The sequence below is a fragment of the Cucurbitaria berberidis genome, assembly GCF_010015615.1.
Source record: "Cucurbitaria berberidis CBS 394.84 unplaced genomic scaffold K460scaffold_5, whole genome shotgun sequence".
Taxonomy (NCBI): domain Eukaryota; kingdom Fungi; phylum Ascomycota; class Dothideomycetes; order Pleosporales; family Cucurbitariaceae; genus Cucurbitaria; species Cucurbitaria berberidis.
In genome coordinates, this window is record NW_024468939.1 from 2,241,275 (window position 1) to 2,261,802 (window position 20,528).

The 20,528-nt window shown below is 51.3% G+C and overlaps 12 protein-coding genes across 12 annotated transcripts; 6 read left to right on the forward strand and 6 right to left on the reverse strand.

The window, feature by feature from the left end:
* Positions 1 to 879: 879 nt before the first annotated feature.
* On the forward strand, positions 880 to 1,893 carry K460DRAFT_179816 (uncharacterized protein). Its single transcript, XM_040927041.1, has 3 exons — positions 880 to 1,151; positions 1,215 to 1,594; positions 1,675 to 1,893. The coding sequence occupies exons 2-3, from the start codon at positions 1,249 to 1,251 to the stop codon at positions 1,785 to 1,787; spliced, it is 459 nt and encodes a 152-aa protein (XP_040784726.1). The 5' UTR covers positions 880 to 1,151; positions 1,215 to 1,248; the 3' UTR covers positions 1,788 to 1,893.
* Positions 1,894 to 3,655: 1,762 nt separating this feature from the next.
* On the forward strand, positions 3,656 to 5,105 carry K460DRAFT_319981 (uncharacterized protein). Its single transcript, XM_040930440.1, has 2 exons — positions 3,656 to 4,014; positions 4,078 to 5,105. The coding sequence occupies exons 1-2, from the start codon at positions 3,671 to 3,673 to the stop codon at positions 4,760 to 4,762; spliced, it is 1,029 nt and encodes a 342-aa protein (XP_040784727.1). The 5' UTR covers positions 3,656 to 3,670; the 3' UTR covers positions 4,763 to 5,105.
* K460DRAFT_409584 (uncharacterized protein) lies at positions 4,927 to 5,619 on the reverse strand (the record flags this gene model as incomplete). The annotated part of the gene is made up of 2 exons (XM_040937261.1): positions 4,927 to 4,997; positions 5,058 to 5,619. 2 exons carry the CDS (start codon positions 5,617 to 5,619, stop codon positions 4,927 to 4,929), a joined length of 633 nt encoding a protein of 210 aa, XP_040784728.1.
* A 636-nt stretch (positions 5,620 to 6,255) lies between these two features.
* K460DRAFT_409585 (DUF833-domain-containing protein) lies at positions 6,256 to 7,287 on the forward strand (the record flags this gene model as incomplete). The annotated part of the gene is made up of 2 exons (XM_040937262.1): positions 6,256 to 6,321; positions 6,373 to 7,287. The coding sequence occupies 2 exons, from the start codon at positions 6,256 to 6,258 to the stop codon at positions 7,285 to 7,287; spliced, it is 981 nt and encodes a 326-aa protein (XP_040784729.1).
* Positions 7,288 to 7,753: 466 nt separating this feature from the next.
* K460DRAFT_409586 (uncharacterized protein) lies at positions 7,754 to 8,512 on the forward strand (the record flags this gene model as incomplete). Its single annotated transcript, XM_040937263.1, has 1 exon — positions 7,754 to 8,512. The coding sequence occupies one exon, from the start codon at positions 7,754 to 7,756 to the stop codon at positions 8,510 to 8,512; it is 759 nt and encodes a 252-aa protein (XP_040784730.1).
* Positions 8,513 to 8,876: 364 nt separating this feature from the next.
* Positions 8,877 to 11,056, forward strand: K460DRAFT_179891 (uncharacterized protein). The gene has a single exon (XM_040927043.1). The coding sequence runs from the start codon at positions 9,074 to 9,076 to the stop codon at positions 10,751 to 10,753; it is 1,680 nt and encodes a 559-aa protein (XP_040784731.1). The 5' UTR covers positions 8,877 to 9,073; the 3' UTR covers positions 10,754 to 11,056.
* Positions 10,863 to 11,280, reverse strand: K460DRAFT_179871 (uncharacterized protein). The gene has a single exon (XM_040927042.1). The coding sequence runs from the start codon at positions 11,199 to 11,201 to the stop codon at positions 10,971 to 10,973; it is 231 nt and encodes a 76-aa protein (XP_040784732.1). The 5' UTR covers positions 11,202 to 11,280; the 3' UTR covers positions 10,863 to 10,970.
* A 592-nt stretch (positions 11,281 to 11,872) lies between these two features.
* Positions 11,873 to 12,808, reverse strand: K460DRAFT_292175 (uncharacterized protein; the record flags this gene model as incomplete). Its single annotated transcript, XM_040929339.1, has 1 exon — positions 11,873 to 12,808. A coding segment is annotated over one exon (936 nt), but the record flags the coding sequence as incomplete, so codon positions are not given.
* Positions 12,809 to 13,077: 269 nt separating this feature from the next.
* Positions 13,078 to 15,709, reverse strand: K460DRAFT_319992 (class II aaRS and biotin synthetase; the record flags this gene model as incomplete). Its single annotated transcript, XM_040930441.1, has 3 exons — positions 13,078 to 14,928; positions 14,977 to 15,619; positions 15,673 to 15,709. The coding sequence occupies 3 exons, from the start codon at positions 15,707 to 15,709 to the stop codon at positions 13,449 to 13,451; spliced, it is 2,160 nt and encodes a 719-aa protein (XP_040784734.1). The 3' UTR covers positions 13,078 to 13,448.
* A 134-nt stretch (positions 15,710 to 15,843) lies between these two features.
* Positions 15,844 to 16,310, forward strand: K460DRAFT_420110 (uncharacterized protein; the record flags this gene model as incomplete). The annotated part of the gene is made up of 4 exons (XM_040938061.1): positions 15,844 to 15,911; positions 15,964 to 15,995; positions 16,045 to 16,109; positions 16,242 to 16,310. 4 exons carry the CDS (start codon positions 15,844 to 15,846, stop codon positions 16,308 to 16,310), a joined length of 234 nt encoding a protein of 77 aa, XP_040784735.1.
* Positions 16,311 to 16,628: 318 nt separating this feature from the next.
* On the reverse strand, positions 16,629 to 17,984 carry K460DRAFT_291433 (Oxysterol-binding protein; the record flags this gene model as incomplete). Its single annotated transcript, XM_040929282.1, has 4 exons — positions 16,629 to 17,333; positions 17,380 to 17,488; positions 17,548 to 17,867; positions 17,919 to 17,984. 4 exons carry the CDS (start codon positions 17,982 to 17,984, stop codon positions 16,629 to 16,631), a joined length of 1,200 nt encoding a protein of 399 aa, XP_040784736.1.
* Positions 17,985 to 18,271: 287 nt separating this feature from the next.
* On the reverse strand, positions 18,272 to 20,423 carry K460DRAFT_370158 (phosphoglucomutase). Its single transcript, XM_040934097.1, has 3 exons — positions 20,266 to 20,423; positions 19,792 to 20,093; positions 18,272 to 19,732 (listed from the first exon to the last, which is right to left on the reverse strand). Exons 1-3 carry the CDS (start codon positions 20,316 to 20,318, stop codon positions 18,423 to 18,425), a joined length of 1,665 nt encoding a protein of 554 aa, XP_040784737.1. The 5' UTR covers positions 20,319 to 20,423; the 3' UTR covers positions 18,272 to 18,422.
* Positions 20,424 to 20,528: the final 105 nt, after the last annotated feature.

Below are 20,528 nucleotides of genomic sequence, written 5' to 3' on the forward strand. Positions count from 1 at the left end.
TTATTAAATAAAGAAAAATTTAATTTTTTGCTTTTTTACTAGTAAAAAGTGGTTCATCGGCTGAAATGGTTCATCGGCTGATCAGCCTCGGTATCTGCCAAAGCACGGGCCAGATTCAAAGTTCTCGGCAGCTGCAAGCGAACCTCTTTCCGATCGCCTTACTCCACCTCAGTCACAGGGACGCCCGGATTGGAGGATTATAAAAGAGAAGGATGAGTTGTAAAGCTTGTCGAGCTTTCTGCAAAAATTGTAGAAGCGGTATTGCAACAGTAAGGAGAACACCAACTAAGATGTACTAGAATCCACAATTATTCAGACAACGCAGGAGATTGCACTTCACTGCTACTACTGTCAGACATTGCCTAGTCTTAATACTGCGATTGATGTGTACACGGCTTTAGTAGCGTGTAGAATTCTTCGCTACAAGACATTCGAATCCCAGATCTCTCTAACGGGGTCTACGGATAATAATTGCGCACCGATCACGAAAGCTATCGCAAATACGGGCTATATATGATAAGTGAGTGATTTTCCTCCACATAGAATCACACACTATCCATCAAAAGCGCATAGTGAAGCCTAGTCTGCCACGACTGGCTCCCTTGACTAGTCAAGCCAATGAAGCATAGGATCGCGAAAAGTAGCGAAGAACAGAATGGGAAATGTCTATAATGTACAGGTGATCCGCTGTAAGTATCCTTCTAAGGTGATAGATATTAAATTTTAACGACATCATCTTCTGTAGCTAGTGATTGCTTCCCCATCCCATAGACAACTATCACAATAGGTGGCATTGACTCCTCCGTTGATATATCGCAGACACTTTGTCTCTCTTTCTCCGTTGCCTCCGAAACCAAAGCTCGACTAGATGTTTAATTCCCGCTCTTATGGTCACTGCAATGCCCTCCGAAACCTTGGTGCTGGACCTCAGGAACTTGTCTCCCGGGTATCAAATCACAGTGCTTAAGAAGCATTCTGCGGGCGCTCCCGTATCTTGAAGCATTCCTCGGACGCTCCCGTGCATCGTGCTTAAGAAGCATTCCACGGATGCTATCTATCTATGGCGCTCTCAGTACATTCCAACAGTCGTAAGAATCCATTTACCACAGCCATGCCTGTAGTACTGTGGTGGATATTCTTCACGAGTTTAAGTATATTTTTCCGGCTGTCTTAGTCCTTCGATATTGCCAAACACTAACGTCACCACTCATCAGCTTGATTACCACAGCTATATCCAGAAGCCTCACCATGCGTGCCTCAATCATCCGCACCGCAGCACTAGCCGTTGTCTCTGCCGTCCTGCCCACGGTTGAATCTGCCATACTACCCACAGTGCTCGCGGATGGCCCTGTCATCCTGCCCACAGTGCTCGAGGCTGCCCCTGCCATCCTGCCCACAGTGCTCGCGGCTGCCCCTGCCATCCAGTCCACAGTGCTCGCGGCTGCCCCTGCCATCCTGCCCACAGTGCTCGCGGCTGCCCCTGCCATCCTACCCACAGTGCTCGTGACTGCCCCAGCCGTCGATGGCGTACAGGCTATCGCAGATGCTCTGAACAGTTCAGCCCTGCATCTAAACTTACAGGCCAACAGTATCGGTACAGAATTCTACCCCCCCCCTTAGCTTTTGCAATCATTTCTAACCCTTTTTTATAGCCGCTGCTAACGCTGCACTTAGCGGTAACATCTACACTAATGTTGCACCAACATTCGACCTTGCCAGGGCTATCAGCAACGCCACTTCAACATTCTGGCAGACAGCATTTGACGTCGAGAAGAGGGTGTGTGTGATATCCTCCACAATCAATCCGCAGACTGTTGCGACAGCGCAAGCAAATTTGATCGCTGGGTATGTTTTCTATCAATGCCATGTACGTGGAAACTGATGTTCAATATGTTAAAGTCTCCAAGCCCAGGTGGCGGCTGTTGCTAAGATCACCGCCGCACTTCAGGTCACGATTATCAGCCTTAAGAATCGTAAGCTTCAAACCTCTAGTTTCTCGTCCTGTCTATAACACATTCCATAGTCTTTTATGCCTTCACCTACTCTGAGATGGCTGTAGTCTCGGACTTGGTCAAGGCTTTAGCCACTGCGGCTAATGCGTCCGTTGAGCCCGTCCATACGCTCGCCGCTGCTGGTACGTCGTTGGGCTTAACAGAGCTAACACAAAGCGCCGCCGAGCTTCAAGGCTCTATTGGAGTGCTCGTGAGCACTGTTGCTTCTCTGAATTTCTTCATCACCTAGATGTTTGAAAGCTGCTTCAGGCGATTCTCAAGTAGTTGGAGACTCTGGTCTATCTTGATTTCTCAGAATATGCCTGGAATTGATGTACTAAAGCAACCATGTCAGTCATTACCGCAAAATAAACTTGAAATTCAATAATACCAATGCCTTCCAACGTCTTCACTAGCAAAAGCGAAGATAGATTGATCCTGATTGTCTTTATCAAAAACTCCTTTAGACAGGCTGGGACATATCTAAAGCCGTTGTTGATCTACATAGCTGTACTTTTCTATCAAAGTTACGGCGAGCAGCGTGGCCATAAACTCCAAGAGGAATAGGTTTATTAATGTAGTCCTTGGAAGGAGCGGAGCCCCATAATCCGCACGCGTACGCAAACACTATGTAAGCTGGTTTAAAACTTACTAGTATAGATACCTTGGACAAAGAAAGGTTATATAGACCTAGGATGCGTTAGTATAACCTCTACTCTGCGTGTTAATATTGACACCCTTATCGAGTAGTAGTTTTATGTTATACTTATGGGCTTCTTCTGAAGTTATATAAGGTGTATAACTATATATTCTAGGATATCCGATGATATAAACGCGCCTATGGAGTAGTAGCTTTACTATTTTTATGAGACCTAAGAACCTGCACAGTATAGTGGAATTGGTATTTCCTCAGGGGCCTTGAAAAACGGGGCTCTTCCTAGTGTCGACTATGATCTATAACCTAATCTAGTTGAGGTATGCAGGGTTGTCCATGGCGAATAGATGAATCGCAATTCAGCTTGTGTTACATGGTACTGATGAACAATGCGGCCCCCACCCCAACATGATAGATAGCTTACAGCCACCAGCCGATCCTTGTCAATTCCGCCGCAAAGAAGGACTATACCCCGAAGAACCTGCCATCCTAAGTCCGCGCAGGCTCATGTATGGTAGTATCAACGTGGGTGATGATGTGCTGCTGAAGGTACGGATCTATACCAAATCCAACGTCTAAGTCCCTCAGACGAGAAATGTAGTATACAAACGAGGTTTACATACCATGTTCGGCGCTTTACACGCGGTTCGTCTGTTTGACCGTACGCCACCAGAGCATACTGAGGGGAACACATGCCACCCCCCAGCATGACGAGGGCGATGAGAACTTCATTAGACCAGGAGCCCATTGCTGAACTAACTTTTGTTTTCGGTGAGAGGGCCACAGAAGGGGTTTACGTCTGGAAGACGGTTTTCTTAAATTTCCCAAAGTATCCATAACATACGCGTTTATTTATTTCGCTTAAGGTAGTCTAGTTACTTCATCATCTTGAACTGTTGAGCGTTGGTATTGCTGAGAGGCGGGTTATCCCGACCAAGTGGAGCCGAGATCGCGGAAGCGGCCCGCCTACGAACTCCGAACATCTCCAGAGCTATTCTCCACCGAACCCCAACCCGCAACCAACATGCCTCGAAGTCACGAACCCGAAGGTCACGCACATCGGACGAGATCACGATCTGGATCGCCAAATCGCGAGTCGCATAAGGGCCCTAAGCACCACCACTCACGCCGCTCACGTTCCCCTCGTCGCGACCACGATGAAGGACACAGACACAAACGACGACGCTCGCGTTCTCCAGCACCGAAGCCCGTAGTGCTCCCATACAAAGCGAAACCACTGTCGAAGCGCCAATATGAGGAGTATAAGCCACTCTTCCAGTCGTATCTAGACATACAGAAGCAAATACAGCTGGACAACTTGGATGAGAGGGAAGTCAAAGGACGATGGAAGAGTTTTATGAGTCGATGGTATGCATTCCTCCCCACCGCTTATCACGCACTTTAAAAGGAGGAAGAATGCTGACGTTGCAGGAATCGTGGAGACCTAGCACGTAGCTGGTATGATCCTTCCATGCTGAAGACTGCCCAAGAAACTGTGCAGTCATATCGCGCGCAATCACCCCGAGCTTCCACAAAGCGTGCCTCGCCGAGCTACGCAGCTGCAAACCAAGCGACAGAAGAGCAAAGCGATGATGATTTTGGCCCCGCGCCGCCTACAGATGTTGCGCGACACTCAGGCCACGGCCCCACCATACCTAAGCTCGATGACTTGACCTACCGCAACGAGTTACGAGATGAGAGCCGCTCGCAGGACCGCGCCGATTACGTTGACGACATACGCTACGAACGTAAATCAGATAGAAGAGACCAAAAGGAGCGTCTTGACGAGCTTGCTCCCCGCGCAGATCCCGGCTCCCGTGAGCGCCAACTTGAGAAGAAGCGCGAAACCACCAACACTCTGCAATCCTTCCGCGATGCTAAGGAAAGCGGCGACGTTGAAGTTGCCGAAGCCGACCTGATGGGCGATGACGGGATCGACATGTACAAGAAGAAGAAACGAGACGAACAAAGGAAAATGACTGAGCGGGAAATCAGAAGAGAGGAGATTGCTCGGGCGAGGGAGGCGGAGAGAAATGAGAGATTGAGCGAGAGGAGGGAAAAAGAAGGGAAGACTATGGAGTTCTTGAGGCAGATCGCTCAAGAACGGTATGGTTGATATTAACATAATGTGTGGCGTCAGCACACGGCTGGAAAGACGCAACTATCTACTGCAAGCCAAATGAGAAATCGTCACATCGGCGCCCAATACCTGTAAATGCTCCCTGAACTCCGTAGCTTGATGCCTCGCACTTGAGAATAAGTTGTATCAGCGACCCCGTCTTACTCATCGTCCAATATCGAGCTCGCCAGCGGGCCAAAGAAGGGAACTTCGTATCGGTCGAGCGTCGCAGCTGCGCACGTCTATTAGTATACCTATTCTGATGCCTAGAGTCCTCCAGAGAATCACTTACCATCGAGATATGCCCTCCAAGTCAGCCAGCCAATCCCTACAATATCCCCCACAAACAGCACCCAGCTTATGAAGCTCGACCAGCTGAATATGATATGTATGACGAAGGCGAACGCAAACAGCAGACTGCTCTGCCACGCATGGAACCGCACGTAATCACTCTGATGCTCCAGCACCAACAGGAGTACGCCACCCGCCGGCGGGAGAAGTAGGTAAGCCAGACAAGCTTCGTAGTCCAATCTCCAGCCCAAGCTCGTAGTGAACATGTCGACATCTTCTCTTGGCCTGCCGAAGCCGGATCGCGAGGTAGAGGGGACGGCGTTCCATGCTACGCGTTCGACTTCGGGTGAAGCGGCCTCTTGGTGTGGCTGGCCTTGGAAATAGTCATGCTGCTCGTATGCGCGGCTGGGTGGTGAGGTGAGAGTGGAGCTGCCGAGGTTTCTCGTGCGTTCGAGAGATGTACGTGGGGAGGCTATACGGGGTGACGAGACGCCTTGGGGTGGTGGCGAGAAGGCACGGGAGGACTCGGGGATGTCCTGGTAGGGGGCAAAGTTCGCTGCCATCTTGGTGCTGTCTTGCGTAACTAGTGTATCGACGGCGGTGACGGTACCTGGAGAGGATGTTTGACAGTGGGACGTCGATAAGGCTGATGCAGGGGAAGGTGTAACCGGACGGTGACGCGCTTGCGGCAGGGATGCGAGCTCGGGAGCGGATTTCGGCTAACTACGCGTGAAAGGGATCACGTTCAGCCATCTTTGCTACATCTTGCTGTATGATGTGCCCTCGAAACAGCTGTCAGCTGTTGCCTAGAGTTATTGTCTGGCACGCGGCGCTAAATGTTCCAAAGTGACCAACAGATACCCGCTCTTCGGTCGTTCACGAGAGGCTACCGAGGCACTGTACCCCATTACAAGCGTATCAGGCTTCACCATCCATTCTTCATTCCAATATGCATCGTTCCACCTCACTCCACATGATCTATATGACTGAATACTGGAGACACGTATATAAGTGAGCATCAGAGCATCTGTTGGCATCCACACCGCCTACCCCGTGTCTCGGTAAAGCTTCCGCGGTCGGTCGGCTCATTCCTAAAATCATCTACACTCGCTAGACTTTGAGAACCTCAACGTCAATCTTACACTTCGACACCCTAGAACTTCAATATTTATATCGAAAGCTACTCAACACTCTACACAATGTGTATTGCAATACTCACAACCGCACATCCAGACTACCCCTTCATACTATTGAATAACCGAGACGTACTCGATCCAGCAAACCCTATTTCCAGCATAACAACTGACTCACTCTAGGAATATCTCCATCGTCCAACAGCAGAAGCAACATGGTGGCCCTCTCCAGACACACACGTCCTCGGCGGTTATGACCTGCACCGCCCAGTCCACGGGACCTGGCTTGGTGTAACTCGCCACGGCCGGGTTGCCGTACTGACCAACTATCGTGAGGAGGGTGCAGCCATCGTCATAGGCGCACGGAGTCGTGGTTTGATTCCGAACGCGTGGTTAAAGTCAGACCCTGCGAAGAAAGAGACCACTGAAGAATTCGCAAGACGAATGATAGAAGAGGATGGTGTAAAGGGCGTTGGGGGCTTTTCGCTATGCTACGGGTTTGTTCAAGACGTCGTGAAGAGCGCAGGAGATGGAGACGAGAGCAAGAGGGCAGGGTTGGCGATTGTGAGTAACCGCACGCCAGATGTAGAAGGCGTTGCACGATTGCTGGGTAACAAGGGAGAAACGCATGCCCTCAGCAACGCAGCGTACGGTGACCGCTCATGGCCAAAGATCGTAAACGGCGAAGCGTGGACCCAGAACGCTATCAAAGAGTCTCTCGCTGCAAATGATTCCCGCGACCAACTCGTCGAGCGCCTCCTCGGTGTTCTTACCACAGATACCATGCCCCGTCAGAAAGAGAATGAGGAATGGGACATGTACCTCAACCAACTTCGCCACAGCATCTTCGTCCCAGCTATTGGTCGCGATCACTTGGAAGAGCACAAAATGCCCGCCCACGAGATTGGCGATGTTGTCAAGCACAAGGCAACAGATGCGACAAGCGGGTGCTATGGAACGCAAAAGAACATCGTGATGCTGGTTGATAAAGAGGGAAAGGCATTCTATCTAGAAAGAACATTATACGATGTTGATGCAAAGCCCATTGAGAAAGGGAAGGGAGATCGCGTTTTTGAGTTCCAAATTGAGGGCTGGTAGGTGGAGTCCAGGCTGCGTTTATGGCCAAAACCGTCCATCGTTGCAAACACCAATTCTACCATTTGCAGGAGCTTTCCAACTCCGCTTCTCTGGTAGGTGGGAGACACGGAAAGATGAAAAGATCACAATACGAAAAAGACATATTCACTTACTGTTCCGGGTTTTTCTTTTCACTTCTTTCTTGTCCATATCTTCTTGTCCTTTCTCCTTACGCACGGTGCCAAACACTTGTTTTCACTTCCAAAAAGTTAGGCTCCAGATTTGGGCGCCTGCAACACCATTTCTTTCACTACAGGTACCTGTCGACACGGACATGCCTTTAATAAGCGACACGTGGATGCAGGTAATATCTGCTCTCTTCTATTCTACTACATCATCGCAACCTGGTCTCCACCCTGGCAGAGCTGTGCATTTCCAACAGAAGCAATTTCAACTTAACGCACGCCGACGGCCACATATCAACACGATGTGCATCGCCTACTTTGCCGACCATCGAAGCTGCTACCACACCCATTTCCTCGGTGCCTACCACTGCACCGACGCCCATTGCACCGCTCAGCATATCTTCTACATTGAAGATAGTGGCAACGACTGCGAGACATGCATCGCCATGCACGGGAAGCAACTGGACCCAGACTGCGTGCCTGTGCAATACGACACGCCGGATGAAGACTTTGACATTGACTTCACGAAAGAGGGTGCATTTGACAAGGTGGTAAAGGTCTCTCGAGGAGTCTACCAGCGCAGCGAAGCTAGCTTATCGGACATCGATAGCGAAACAAGCCATTGGAGGGAAGATCGGACAACCGACGAGGAAGAGTGCGCATTCAGCAACAAACCTACGCTATACCGGGAACAGAACGGAATCTCAGTTCCAGAGGGCCATCAAGCAACCCTTTCATCCCCAAATACCACAGGACATCGCGGCCTTGTGCGGGATCAGCTGGCCTGTCTGCCTCAGAGTCCGGAGCCAGAAGGTGCTGGACCGTTCAGACCGTCGCCGAACACAACGCAGCATCGCAACCTCGTCAACGACCAGTTGGCCCATCTGCGCAACCACCTAGCGTACCAGCAACCCGTCCAACCTATCGTGCTTCCGAACATGCCACACGTGCCCTACTATACCCCACCAGCAGAGGCTATGGGCGCGCAATCTCCATCGCCATTCTATGAGGGCTATCCAGCTCATGTACAGATGCCGTGGCCTCATACAAAGATTCCTTGATGGTGAATTGGGTTGGGTAGGAGTATCCCAGGTTTTGATGTGATGGAAGCGCCTGTGGCAGGAGAGATTGATATGGGATTGGATGCACAGAATTTGGGACACTAGGAGAGCTATCAAAGGACTGCACGTTTATGGAAAGTAGAATGGGAAATAGTGGATAGAAGATAGAATCAAAACTAGAGGTCACGGACTGCGTTCAGATGGCATGAACCGGTCATTTTCTGCACCCCTTCTGAATTCCCCATTTTGTGTGTCTGCTGAAGAGTCACGTCGTGCGGGTAGCCATCAGTTGGCGTTGCTTTGATGTTACACCGTTTTGCGCACGTGCTCGGTCTTGGCGATGAATGTGACGTCTTTGTTGGCGATCCGTCAACAAACGTCCTTTCACAGGCCGAGGCTGCAACCACCCACTTGTCGTCCTCTCAAGATCGACATCTTCTCAATCGCCATGTTCTCATAGACTCTCGGCTTCTCTCGTCGCTATACCCACGACCCGCAACACCATTCAGCCTGCATCTCTCTTCTCTGCGACCCTAGGCTACCTCACTTCTGACAGCCGACATGGCATCTCTCCCGCCGCAGCGCCCGGCGTCGCAACGTAGGGCTTCACCTCCCGCCGAGTCGTCTTCCGCGCAGCAAAAACAAACAGCGCGAACGAACAGCTTCTCCGCCCATTCGGTAGACTCCCAAACGCTTCTCCTCAACTCGCCGCCCAAGCAGTCCGCGACGCCAGCCCTCGAAGCTCAGAAAGAGGCACCAGCACAGAAGAGCGCACCACAAGAGGAGGACTTTGAACCGCGCAAATGTTGGATATGCTTCAACGACGAGACCGAAGACGATGAGACGACGTCGGAATGGCGGTCACCCTGCGCTTGCTCACTGGTAGCGCATGAGAAGTGCTTGCTAGACTGGATTGCAGACATGGAGGCGCCGAGCTCAAGACGGCGGGCAGGTACTCGCGCGGCGAAGATACTGTGTCCGCAGTGTAAGAGCGAGATCGTGATTCAGCGTCCAAGGAGCTACGTGGTAGACGCGGTGAGGACTGTCGAGCGCTTGACAGGCACGCTGCTGCTACCAGGCTTTGCCCTCGTGACGGGTACGGCGCTGTATTCAACTTTGACCTTGTCCGGCACGCACACAATATATCAGATATTTGGGACCGAGGATGCGCTGCAGATTCTGGGGCCATTGTACGAAACACCCAATGCGCAAGTGGGATCGGTGGCGATGCGCTTGCTCGATCATTTGCGACAGCACTGGAGACTGGATCTAGGGCTGCCGCTGATACCTACGGTTCTCGTCGCTAGCAGAACCACTTTTGCTGACTCATTCCTGCCCTTCCTCCCGCTCATATTTTTCGTCAGCTCAGGACAGCCGGGAGACGAGTTGCTCCAGCTCCAGTGGCCGCCTAGCGCAGCCTTTTCCTTCGCCGCTCTACCATATCTGCGGGGGTTTTACAATGCATACTACGATCGTGTCTGGCTACCACGAGAGCAGCAGTGGCTCAAGGAGATCCAACCCCGTGCTGGCGAAGATGCCGCTGCGGATGCACAGGCAAATGTCGGCGACGACCATGTACACGATGACGAAGGCGTTGAGGACATGGTCGACGGCGTAGAGATAGAAGTTGATTTCGATATATTCGCAGACTGGAACAACGGCGGCGACGCAGACAACCACGAGGCCTTTGAAAATCCTCCTGTGCCTGTTGCACGAGGTCCAGCACATCCGATGAATGCGCCACCACAGGATAACGATGCCATGCCAGATCTTATTGACGTCAACGACATTGCACAGGAGGGAGCACCAGCTCCTAATATTCCCGCTGTACCACGTCGTCAACGCGTCCGTCGCGAGCGTAACATTGCCTTCAGCACCACCTCACTCGCCGACACAATTCTTGGCGCACTCATATTCCCCAGCATAGCCGCTGCTATGGGTGAACTGCTCAAGCACAGCTTACCAACTTCCTGGGTTTCCCCACCAGCAGGCTCACCTGCTACCTCTTGGCTTGGCGGTTGGGTCAACACTGGTGGTAGATTAGGAGGTGTGGGCAAGCCCACGAGCTTCTTACAGACGCGCTGGGGACGGAGCATCGTGGGAGGTTGCTTGTTTGTGGGGTTTAAAGATGCAGTGCTATTGTATGTACGGTGGAAGATGGCGCAGAACCATCGGCGGAGGAAGATCTTAGACTATGACGACAAAGGGAAGAAGAAGAGGGCTGGTACGGCGGCGTCATGATACTGATGCTTGCGATCTCACACAGTAGTATTTAGATGGTGCGATTTGGAGCGTTACCTCCCGCAGAGCCTAGATACTCATTACACTCAATCAACATTTGACAAGAGTTCCACTAGAGATCCTTGTGTATTCTGATTCCTCTACACAGCGCACAACCACCAACAGTATCTCAATCCTGTCTTCCATAGAGGTAATCCAGTCTCACAAATCCCTCGTATCATTCACAACTGTGCAAGTTACGTCTACCCAAGAAAGTGGAATCTCTTACTTGAAAAAGCAGTATTGCGGCACAGCCAGGTCGGGGCGTCGCGAACCAAAGATATCTGGGCCCCCCTTCGACACCTCCGTTCTGCACCCCCCTCCTCGCCATCGCCAGTCGCAGATGATGCTTAGAGAGTAGCAAAACAACTACAAAAGTTGCTTTAGAGCTCGAATGCCCCTCAGGCATTCTGTCATGGCAAATGCATTCATGGAGTACGTTGACTTCCCCCTACAACGCCTGGCTTGATCCTCTGAACCCTCGAATGCGGCTAGGCGCATCGTTCCAGTCACTGTGCTACTGCCTCGGTTGTGTTGCAGTCACTAATCCACGCTAATCTGAAGCGCCTACTTTTCTTTTTCGGTGCCATATAGTTGGAGCCTGTTCTCTAGAGATTTCGACTTGGGTTCCAAGCCAAGTATTCGCATGCAGCTTATATTCTCATTATTAGGTAGTTTCAAGAGATCAACGAGTAGACCGAGGGATAGGTGCAGAGTGGCGAATTTATTGTCATCCGAGAATTGCACAGAGCACCCGTAGTGGCGGTAAATGGGCTTTTCGTTTATTCCCGAAATACTGTTGTGGTATTGGTAGGAAAATAGAGGTTCTGAGGAATTCATACGGAACGTAACACGTCTACCAACACCTGAGTCAAAGGCATCGCAAAGGTGCCCGAGTCGGATGGTGAACATCGATGGTGGGTCATTGGGGTGTGTTTCAGCTTGCTTCGATCCACTAGTTTGCGTTGGATCCTGTTTTTCTATGTCATCCGGCCAATCATGTTGAGATATTGGGAGTGTAATGCTGGCTATGAGACGTTTCTTGAAGGGATCCGAGAAGTCTGTATGGGGGCGATCTAGGATCCGCAACGCTCTACAGACGACGCGCACTGTACAAAAGCAGATTGACTGCCGGCAGATGGTTAGGATGTTGTAGGCTAGCTCTTCGCTCGATATCTTGTAGTCAACTTGAAGATTGGAACCCTCGCCACAAAGTGCTAGCAACGAGAAGACGCGATCTCGTGCAATGTGGCACTCTTTGAACATGAACTTTTTCAGAAGATAGATGAGATTTTTCCCTTTTAGACGATGCGAGGACCGGGGGCTAAGGTCGTTCAACCTTGACAGGTACTCCGAGTGCTCTTTTTCGTCCTTGATCAATGGTAATTGGTTCATCTCTAGCTCTTCTCCCCGTGCCATAAGTGTTGACCGGCGCGAGAGAGCAACCTCTTGTGTGATCCAAGCACGGTTCCAATACTCAGAATTGCAGAAATCGTGAAATCCATGTGCATCGAATCCTTGTTGGGGAGCATTGCTAAGGAACTCGGCAATCCTACGGTTAGGCCCTAGCCACGAGATCACTTCTTTGGCTTCCGAGAATATACGGCCCATTTGCTGTACTTGATGTGTTCGCTCTGTATTGTTGGTCTGGTCAATACTCAAGGCGTCTATCCAAAGCCAGTGAAGACGATGCTTGTGCCGCGCTACACGCAGGAAGCAGTGTAAGTTCTTGCGAACCCAGAAACGTTCTCCATCCATTAAAATCCAATGCCCTTTACTAACGTCGTCGTTCCATCCAAGTTCGTCACCCCACGTATACGAGAGGCAGATGTATGTGCTATTGATAGTGGTGTGTCGAACCTCGCATTGGATGTAGCCTTCCGGCGACCTGTGTCGGCAGACGCGGATAAGACGAATTGATGGCGCATTATGATCGAGCGCGGCGTGCTTAAAGCAGTCAGGTGTGGCCTGCTGGGGGGAGGTTTTGGGTGGGCTAGTTCCATCGTTATCATCCATGTTGAGCGTCGTGCGTCTGATGCAGGATAAAAGCAAGTAAGCAATGCGTTGGTGAGAGGGAGCAAATTCGCACGTATGCGTAGTGAGATTTAATCGAGTAGATGAGAAGAGCAGCGCACCCTACATGTACGGTATATGGATGTTAAAGCGGGGCAGTGCAAGGCTGCAAGGCTGCAACGCCCTGCTTTGCCCATCATTGGACAAGCTCCTCACAGTGGCTATGTCAGCCACCACGGGACTACCTCCAAATGATATTAACAAAGCTGTCTAATAACTCTCCAAATACGTTTCAAATAGTGTTAAACAATCTCCTTTTCTAGCGCAGAGGATATAGACCTTATTCTGCTTCCTGCTTTCAACGAAGATTCCACGTAATCACAAACATCTCCGCACCAAAAGTACAACCCCACAGACTAGCGATAGCTCAACAAAGGCGCTGGCATCTTTTATTTGCTTTCAAACTTGAGGTTGAACTCGGCTAGCCGAGGGAAATTCGTATCGGAAAAACAATAAAAGCACCAATGCTCTAGGACTATCTGTTCAGATATCGCCACTCCATAGACGTACCTTAAGAAGAATTGTATCCAACTGTTTGTTTGTTTTAATTTTTGGGGGCCCCAAGTAACCCCACTACCGGGACCTATAGCTTGCGTCTTACTAGCCCGCGAAAGAAATCAAAGCTGTTACTATCGCTCTGCAACGTCACCAACCGACCGGTCGGCCTGTCCTCCCACCCTAACTCCTCTGCAAGCAAGAGCCCCCAGTCCCGCGTTATGCCCTTGATCCGTGCTTTCATGCCACCTTCCGTCTCCAACGTAACGATCTGATTCGTATGCAACCAATGATCGTAGTAATCACCTTCCATGTCCCGATTAAATCCCGTCTGGCAGAACGTGGAGTACAACGCTTCGAAATGCGCAAGGATGGACGCGAGGAGTTTTTCAGGTGTGAACGCCTTTAGTGGCGGGGATTGGCTGCTTGCGAGGAGATTGAGGGATGTGGTGGGTAGGGCGTTGGAGACGTTAAGCCCGATCCCACAGACGATGTCGTAAGTTGATCCGGAGTAACTGGAGGTGACAAGGACACCGCCAATTTTGATAACCGGGTTGTTCGAAGAGCCAGGCAGCTGTGCGAAGATATCGTTCGGCCACTTGAGCTTGACGGGGATCTTGTCGTACCCTGGCGCGTAACCTTTGATACCCTGAACGACGGCTAGCGCACCGAGATATTGTATGAAAATCACCGGAGCGCTCTGGTTCAGCACAAACGAGTGATGCAAAACAGTAGAGAACATCATTGCTCCTGGCGGTGCAATCCAGACGTTTCCTCCTCTCCCTCTTGCAGCGACCTGTGTTGTTGCGGCCAAGGTGAACCCGCTAGGCAGATTCCGGAGCAAGGACGGGTTCTTCTCGAGGAGAGTGCTGGTAGACGTAACAACTTCGCCATACATGAGATGTTTGCCAAACGAAGCGGCGGGGTTTCTTAGCTTGGTGTGGTAGAATCGTAAATTGGCGTAGAATGCTTCGTGGTGGAAGGGAGTCTCTTTCGTAGATGGCAGTTCCTTTTCGTGTGGAATGATGGTCTTGATCATCTTGTCGTAGTCCAGAATTTGATCAGATAATGATGATGCAGCTGTAGTGTACTCAATACACTCCTGTATCTCGTCCACCTTCGTCTTGGGCTTCATCTTGCCATCGGTCTCTTCCCCTTCGCTTCTCTCTTTCTGCTCACCATCTTTTTCGGTCGCCACCGCTAGCGTTGGCAGCTTTATGGAAACCGCGCTCACGGCTCTCTTCAATTCCTTCACACCCCATGCACTACCTTCTCTCTCAATGCGGAAGACATCGTTCTCGCCTTTCACATAGTCATCGCCATCGACTATAGTGACGATTTCAGACCAACTCGCGACGAGGTCGGAGACGTCTGCTAAGTTGTGAGACGTGAGGTGCAGGTGGGAGAGGGATGGTACTGTTTGTTCCTGCTCATTCACCTGCAGGCCCAATTTCCGGAGAATTAAGCGCATGAACGCTTGACGAGTGGCATCAGTTTCAGTGATGCTATCGATGACTGACGCGTAAGAAGGAAGGCTAGGAATCTTTCTCAGATTTTGCGGAGCGAACCTGCTCATTGTAAGCTCATGGCAGATCAGAGCAGGGTCCACGCCTTACTCTGGATGCGGACCAGTGAGTACAGCGTGGCCTTCGCCAACTTTCCGGTACACCACTGCCGCCTGTCCCTCGCCTGAGTCGACGTGCAGGTCCTCCGTATAAGTTGCTAGGATCTGAACACCTCTGTCTTCGAGTTTCTTCGCGTCGACGAACACGCCACCACCGTTGTAGTAACTCTTAAAGGTATCTGCTACATCTTCTTTTACGTCATCGAAGACTTCCTTATGAATCTTGATATCTGCAGCTCTGGCACCTGCCTCACTCGCATACTTGAATCCCTCGAAGGCTAGTCCTCGACAGATCCCCGTGAAGAAGCCTAGCTCCCTGTCCCCAACAACCGCCATCTTGGGGTCATCCACTTCGAACTCGCATCGTGCACTTCCAAAATAACCGCCAGCACAGAAGCCAAGGTACGAACCACCAGCGTTCACGTAGCGGCTAATACGTCGGTTGCCCTCACCGTCGAGAGTGCGACAGTAGCCGAGATCTGCGCCGCCCGGAAAGACAAGAAGAGCACATTTGCTGAACCAGGGCTCTTTGATGATGATGTCACCTGAGACTGGTATCACAGCGTAGGAAGGTGATAGAAGTCGTCGCAAGGTGTACAGGCAGTGGCGGACAGATTCTGTAGTGCTGCCGTTACCTTGCTCTGCATCAGCAGCTGCATTGTAATTATGGAGACGAGGAAATAGATACCAGAGTATACCAAAACATTCATCTTCTTGGTCGCCATAATGTGAGCTGTGGTGACGTCCACCTCCGGAACAGAATTTCTCCGACTGTACTCCGTGCACCACTTGAATGCGAAGCAAGCCCACTCGCAAACCAATTGGACTTCACAAAACCCCGAATCTTAGATCGTTCAATATGTCAAATGGCGACAAGGAACGCGCTGCGGCTGCGCAACTAGTAATCGACGATGAACCAGATGAGTGGTGTGTGCAAGCGTGGAGAATTAGCTAGAGCGATGAGCTAATTAGGTGACAGGGACAAGAGGATCTTCAGTACAGGCTGTGCGGGTGCGTTGGCCTGATTGGCAATGAGAGCCACCGATTGATTTCAAGATAGACGAGAACACGAAGTTGACAGACTGTTACTATGAAAAGAAAGACTGGCGGGCGTGCAAGATGGAGGTGAGTCAACCGGAGCTCCGAGGTTGAGGTTGTGCTACTTTTCGAACGTCGCACTTCGGAAGCCGAGAAGAAGCCGAAGCATGGCAGCATGGATCATAACAGAGCCCCGTTTTGCTAATCTAAGAAACTCAGATGGAGATCTTTCGCCAATGCTGGCAGAGACATGGGAACGATAAGCGCACCGGTACAAAAGATGTTTGAGGAGGCGCAGCTTCAACTTGTAATCATAAGAGCTTGTGGGCTTGTGTAAGATTAGTCGGTATAGTAGTTTCGCTCCCGCTATTATTCAGTTCTCCCCTGGTGATGATGTGTACACAGTGTTGCGAGCCCTTAGTGTAACGCGTCATTGTTGCAAGGAGATTTGGCCAGGACAGTGCCTATAGCGATCAGGTGTACCACTACCAAAGAATGCTCAGGCGCCCACCCAACCTAGCCTTTTCCGCTATCATTACATTAAAACTAAGTACGCCAAAGTGATATCTCGAAATGGAAGACAGGGGTGAAGCAGCACTCGGCTCCTCACTTCCTCTCGTAAATCGGCGGCTTAACTTCAGGATGGAACGGGCTCTTAGCAGCACTCGACTTCTGCTGATCAAAACTCCATACGCCATTTGTCTGGTCATCGTTCACCTTCTCGCCGATCTTCTGTGCCAGCTGTTCGAACAGCGGGAACTTCTCTGCGCGGGTGAAGAAGGTGCGCTCCCATTCGCGTCCAGCGTCCTTCTCCTCCTTTCGCATCTCACGTTGGCGGCTCTCGATGATGGTCTTTTCTGCGGATGTAAGATCCATGTCGCCCTTATTGATGGCCTCGGCGACCTTCTTCCACGCGCGGCGGGTTTCGAAGTCGTCTTGCTGTTCAATGGGCGCGATGGTGAGGGGCGTAGTCGAGATGACCTTGTGGTCAAATGTGTCGACTACGGTCTTGGTCTTTGCATCCTTGATCTGGAAGGAAGTGTTCCATTGCCCATCTACCTTGTAGATTGTGTCCTTCTCTTTGCCTGTAGGGTAGAGAACTGCGGAGAATGTATTCTTCTTGCCAGACACCCAGCCCTTGCCACTATAATCAATGCGTGCTGTGTAGCCGGAGGATGACTGGATATATGTGTTACTGTTCAGCTCGACATATGGTGAACCCATAATGAGACCTTCGATGTGGAGGGAAGGGAGAGTAATAAGGTAGGATTCGTCGAAAGCATCGAGGTGGAGGAGGGCATGTCCGACTTGCTGCAAAAGATTAGCTTCGAACAACGTGAGGTACGGGATATCCTACTTTGACGTTGATGGTGGTCTTGACCGATGCCTTCTGCGCGTTGTAGCCTTCCAACCGGACGCCATGCTGGCTGTTCCAGATGGAGTAGGCCGTGACAGGTGGGTGATGGCTGGTCGCATTGCGTTAGCTGCCAGCTCAAAACAGCTGTGAGAAAGTGTTCGTGCGTACCTGACTTGCTCGCTGACGAGCTGCGTGGTGCCTGCTGCGTCTTCCCACTTGCCCAGGAACAATTCGCCCAGGAAAGGATTTAGAGGCTTCTTCTCACTCCCCAGCTTCTCGCTCCGGCTAGCATATTGTTGTTTGAGTGTACTCAGGAACCACTTCAAGACCAGCATGGCTCGCTTGGCCGGGTCCTTCTCAGCGGCGGGTGCGACGAAGACGGTGGGGTGTTCGGTCCAGTAAGAGGAGAACTCGGTAAGAGATTTGGTGGAGAGGATAAAGGCGGGCGCGGTCATAGTCGACAGGTCGCCATTGAAGGATGCTATCGACTACCATCGTGTGAGCATGAGTAGAGAGGGCTGCGCGAGGTGCTGCAATACTTTGAGGAAGCTCGACCAGGAGCTCTTTGCCTGCGGGGGCACAGCGGACCCTTCTTTTTCGGCCATATTTGCGGTGTAGGAATGCGCTTGCGGGCAAGTGTTGCTGGAGGAAGGCGAGAAGAGATAGAAGGCCACTCGTGTTGCTTTGAGTAGACTTTGGAGTTTGCGACAGGTTGAGTGAGGACTGTTCGGGGGGGGTCAATGCTAGTGTTATGGAGACGGCTTGTTGCTTAGTTTGGGGTGAGTGACGTCGGCGGGCGGCTAAGCCACACGCGCAATTTCCCAAGAGGTCATGATGACTGTCAGTACAACTCCACGCGTTGGTCACGCGGCAGACTGCTCACTTTCTGAATAGTCCCACAAGTGCACGTATCGCATTATATTACGTGCTGCATGTATTTGCAATGCTAACTGCTGAAGTGATTTATGCTACGATTAGGTCCTGGCCTCTTCACACGCTATCATTCTCAGGCATCAAGTCCCGTGTCTTTGCTTTCAAATCCCTTAAGTCTTGACATCAGGCTCGGTGCGGCCAATGTACTCCTGTAGCTTCAAGAGATCGGTCGCCAGCTTCACGTTGTCCTTGAGGTAGTCTTGTGCGTCTAGGCCGTAGGTAGACTCGTCGCTCGTGTGCTTCTCAATGTACAAACGGATAGTAGCGCCGCTGCTACCGGTACCAGACAGGCGAACGACAATGCGGCTGCCGTCGTCGAACTTTACATAGATACCTTGGTTCTTGCTGACGCTACCGTCGAGGTCCGTGTAAGAGAAGTCGTCAGCCTCGACGACCTTGCGACCGGAGACAGTTGAGCCGAGGAACTCGTCCTTCTTTGTTGTGATGAGCTCCTTCATGTGGCTAGTAACCTTGTTTGCGCCCTCGGTCTCGCAACCTTCGTAGTCGTAGCGGGTGAAGAAGGTGCGTCCGTATGTCTCCCAGAAGTCCTTCTGAACCGAGGCAATACTGGGTGTAGTACCGCTCTGCTGTCCGACTCCAGCAAGGATGTTGAGCCAAGCAACAACAGCCCATAAGCCATCCTTCTCACGGATGTGGTTGCTGCCAGTTCCAAAGCTCTCCTCACCACAGATGTTCATCTTGTCAGAGTCAAAGAGACCACAGAAGAACTTCCAGCCTGTGGGCACCTCGTAACACTCCACGCCCTTCTTCTTTGCGACAAGATCAATTGCACCAGATGTGGGCATGCTTCGTGCTAGACCATAGATGCCCTGCTTCTTGAAGTATGGAATGAGCTCGGCATGGTGGGCAATGATGGCCAAGCTGTCACCGGGTGAGACAAAGCTATTTGCGCCGTAGATCATGTTTCGGTCGCCGTCACCGTCACTAGCTGCGCCGAAGTGGATACCATTCTTATCAACCGCGTCGACCAAAGATTTGGCATAGACAAGGTTGGGATCGGGATGATGGCCGCCAAAGTCTGGCTTAGGTATGCAGTTCTGCGTGCTGTTCGGGATGCCAAGCTCTTTCTCGAAAATGTCGACACCGTATGAGCCCGTAACACCGCTTAGGCCATCGAAGAGAACCTTGAAGTCGGAGTGCTGCTTGAGGAATGACTTGATCAGGTCGAAATCAAAGATGTCCTTGAGCATCTTGAGGTAGTCCTCAGTCGAGTGGATAATCTCAACTTCAAGGTCTCCATATTTCTGAGTGCCGATTGTGCTCAGGTCGACGTCGGGGATGTCGGCGATCTTATAGGACGTGAGGGTCTTTGAGGTCTCGTAGATTTTGTTTGTGACGCTCTCGGGGGCCGGTGCGCCATTGGCCAGGTTGTACTTGATACCGAAGTCCTCCTCGGGGCCTGTACATGGTTAGCTGATAGGGCTCTGAATATCTCCAGCCCCATCGATATCTACTCACCACCTGGGTTATGGCTTGCGGTCAGCAGGATACCACCAGTTGCTTTCCGTATCCGGATAACGTGACTGGCTGCAGGTGTGCTGAGGATGCCGTTCTGGCCGATTAAGAGTTTCTTGACGCCATACGCAGCGCCGATCTTGGCGATCAGTTGGGTGACCTCGGGGTTCCAGTACCGACCATCACCGCCAACGACAAGAAAGGAGCCAGCTACGCCTTCAGGGATTGACTGCAGGATGCTGGCAACGAAAGCCTCCGAATAGTTCTCCTTCTGGAAGACCTTGACCTTTTTGCGGAGGCCAGAACTAGTGCGGAACCACAAGTCAGCCATGGTCAATTGATAACATAGCTACGCGTGGATACTTCAGATGTGTTCGCAGCTGGTGCAAGTAACAGCCGCGAAGATACGTGAGGGTCTCCAGGCTCCACTATGAAGATCCGGGGGATGGGGTATGACGAGAGCGTGGTTGGACTTACGTGCCGGGCTTCTGGTCCTGGTAGGGTTTGATTTGGACTGTTCGCACGCTCATGGTGACTGGGTATATACTTCAGGCTGTTATTGTGCAATTGATGCAGATTGGGGTGATTGAAGTGTTGTTGAGTTGGCAGCGGGCAACTTTTGAGCTCAGGTGAGGGGCAGGTCGCGCTTTCCCCACCACGCGGGATGACGCTGTTCATGGCGCCCACTAACACGTGTGCGGAAGGAGATCCGCCACTCCACCTCAGCCTCACCAACCAAC

Excerpts from the sequence above, each read along its gene's own strand:
- K460DRAFT_370158 (XM_040934097.1), bottom strand. The coding sequence starts at position 20,318 with ATGAGCGTGCGAACAGTCCAAATCAAACCCTACCAGGACCAGAAGCCC. Across the intron at positions 20,094-20,265 it reads CAGGACCAGAAGCCCGGCAC|TTCTGGCCTCCGCAAAAAGG; the intron begins GTAAGTCCAACC and ends GTTCCGCACTAG. Across the intron at positions 19,733-19,791 it reads CGCAAGCCATAACCCAGGTG|GCCCCGAGGAGGACTTCGGT; the intron begins GTGAGTAGATAT and ends AACCATGTACAG.
- K460DRAFT_319981 (XM_040930440.1), top strand. The coding sequence starts at position 3,671 with ATGCCTCGAAGTCACGAACCCGAAGGTCACGCACATCGGACGAGATCA. Across the intron at positions 4,015-4,077 it reads AAGAGTTTTATGAGTCGATG|GAATCGTGGAGACCTAGCAC; the intron begins GTATGCATTCCT and ends CTGACGTTGCAG.
- K460DRAFT_179891 (XM_040927043.1), top strand. The coding sequence starts at position 9,074 with ATGGCATCTCTCCCGCCGCAGCGCCCGGCGTCGCAACGTAGGGCTTCA.
- K460DRAFT_179871 (XM_040927042.1), bottom strand. The coding sequence starts at position 11,201 with ATGCCTGAGGGGCATTCGAGCTCTAAAGCAACTTTTGTAGTTGTTTTG.
- K460DRAFT_179816 (XM_040927041.1), top strand. The coding sequence starts at position 1,249 with ATGCGTGCCTCAATCATCCGCACCGCAGCACTAGCCGTTGTCTCTGCC. Across the intron at positions 1,595-1,674 it reads CTTACAGGCCAACAGTATCG|CGGTAACATCTACACTAATG; the intron begins GTACAGAATTCT and ends CGCTGCACTTAG.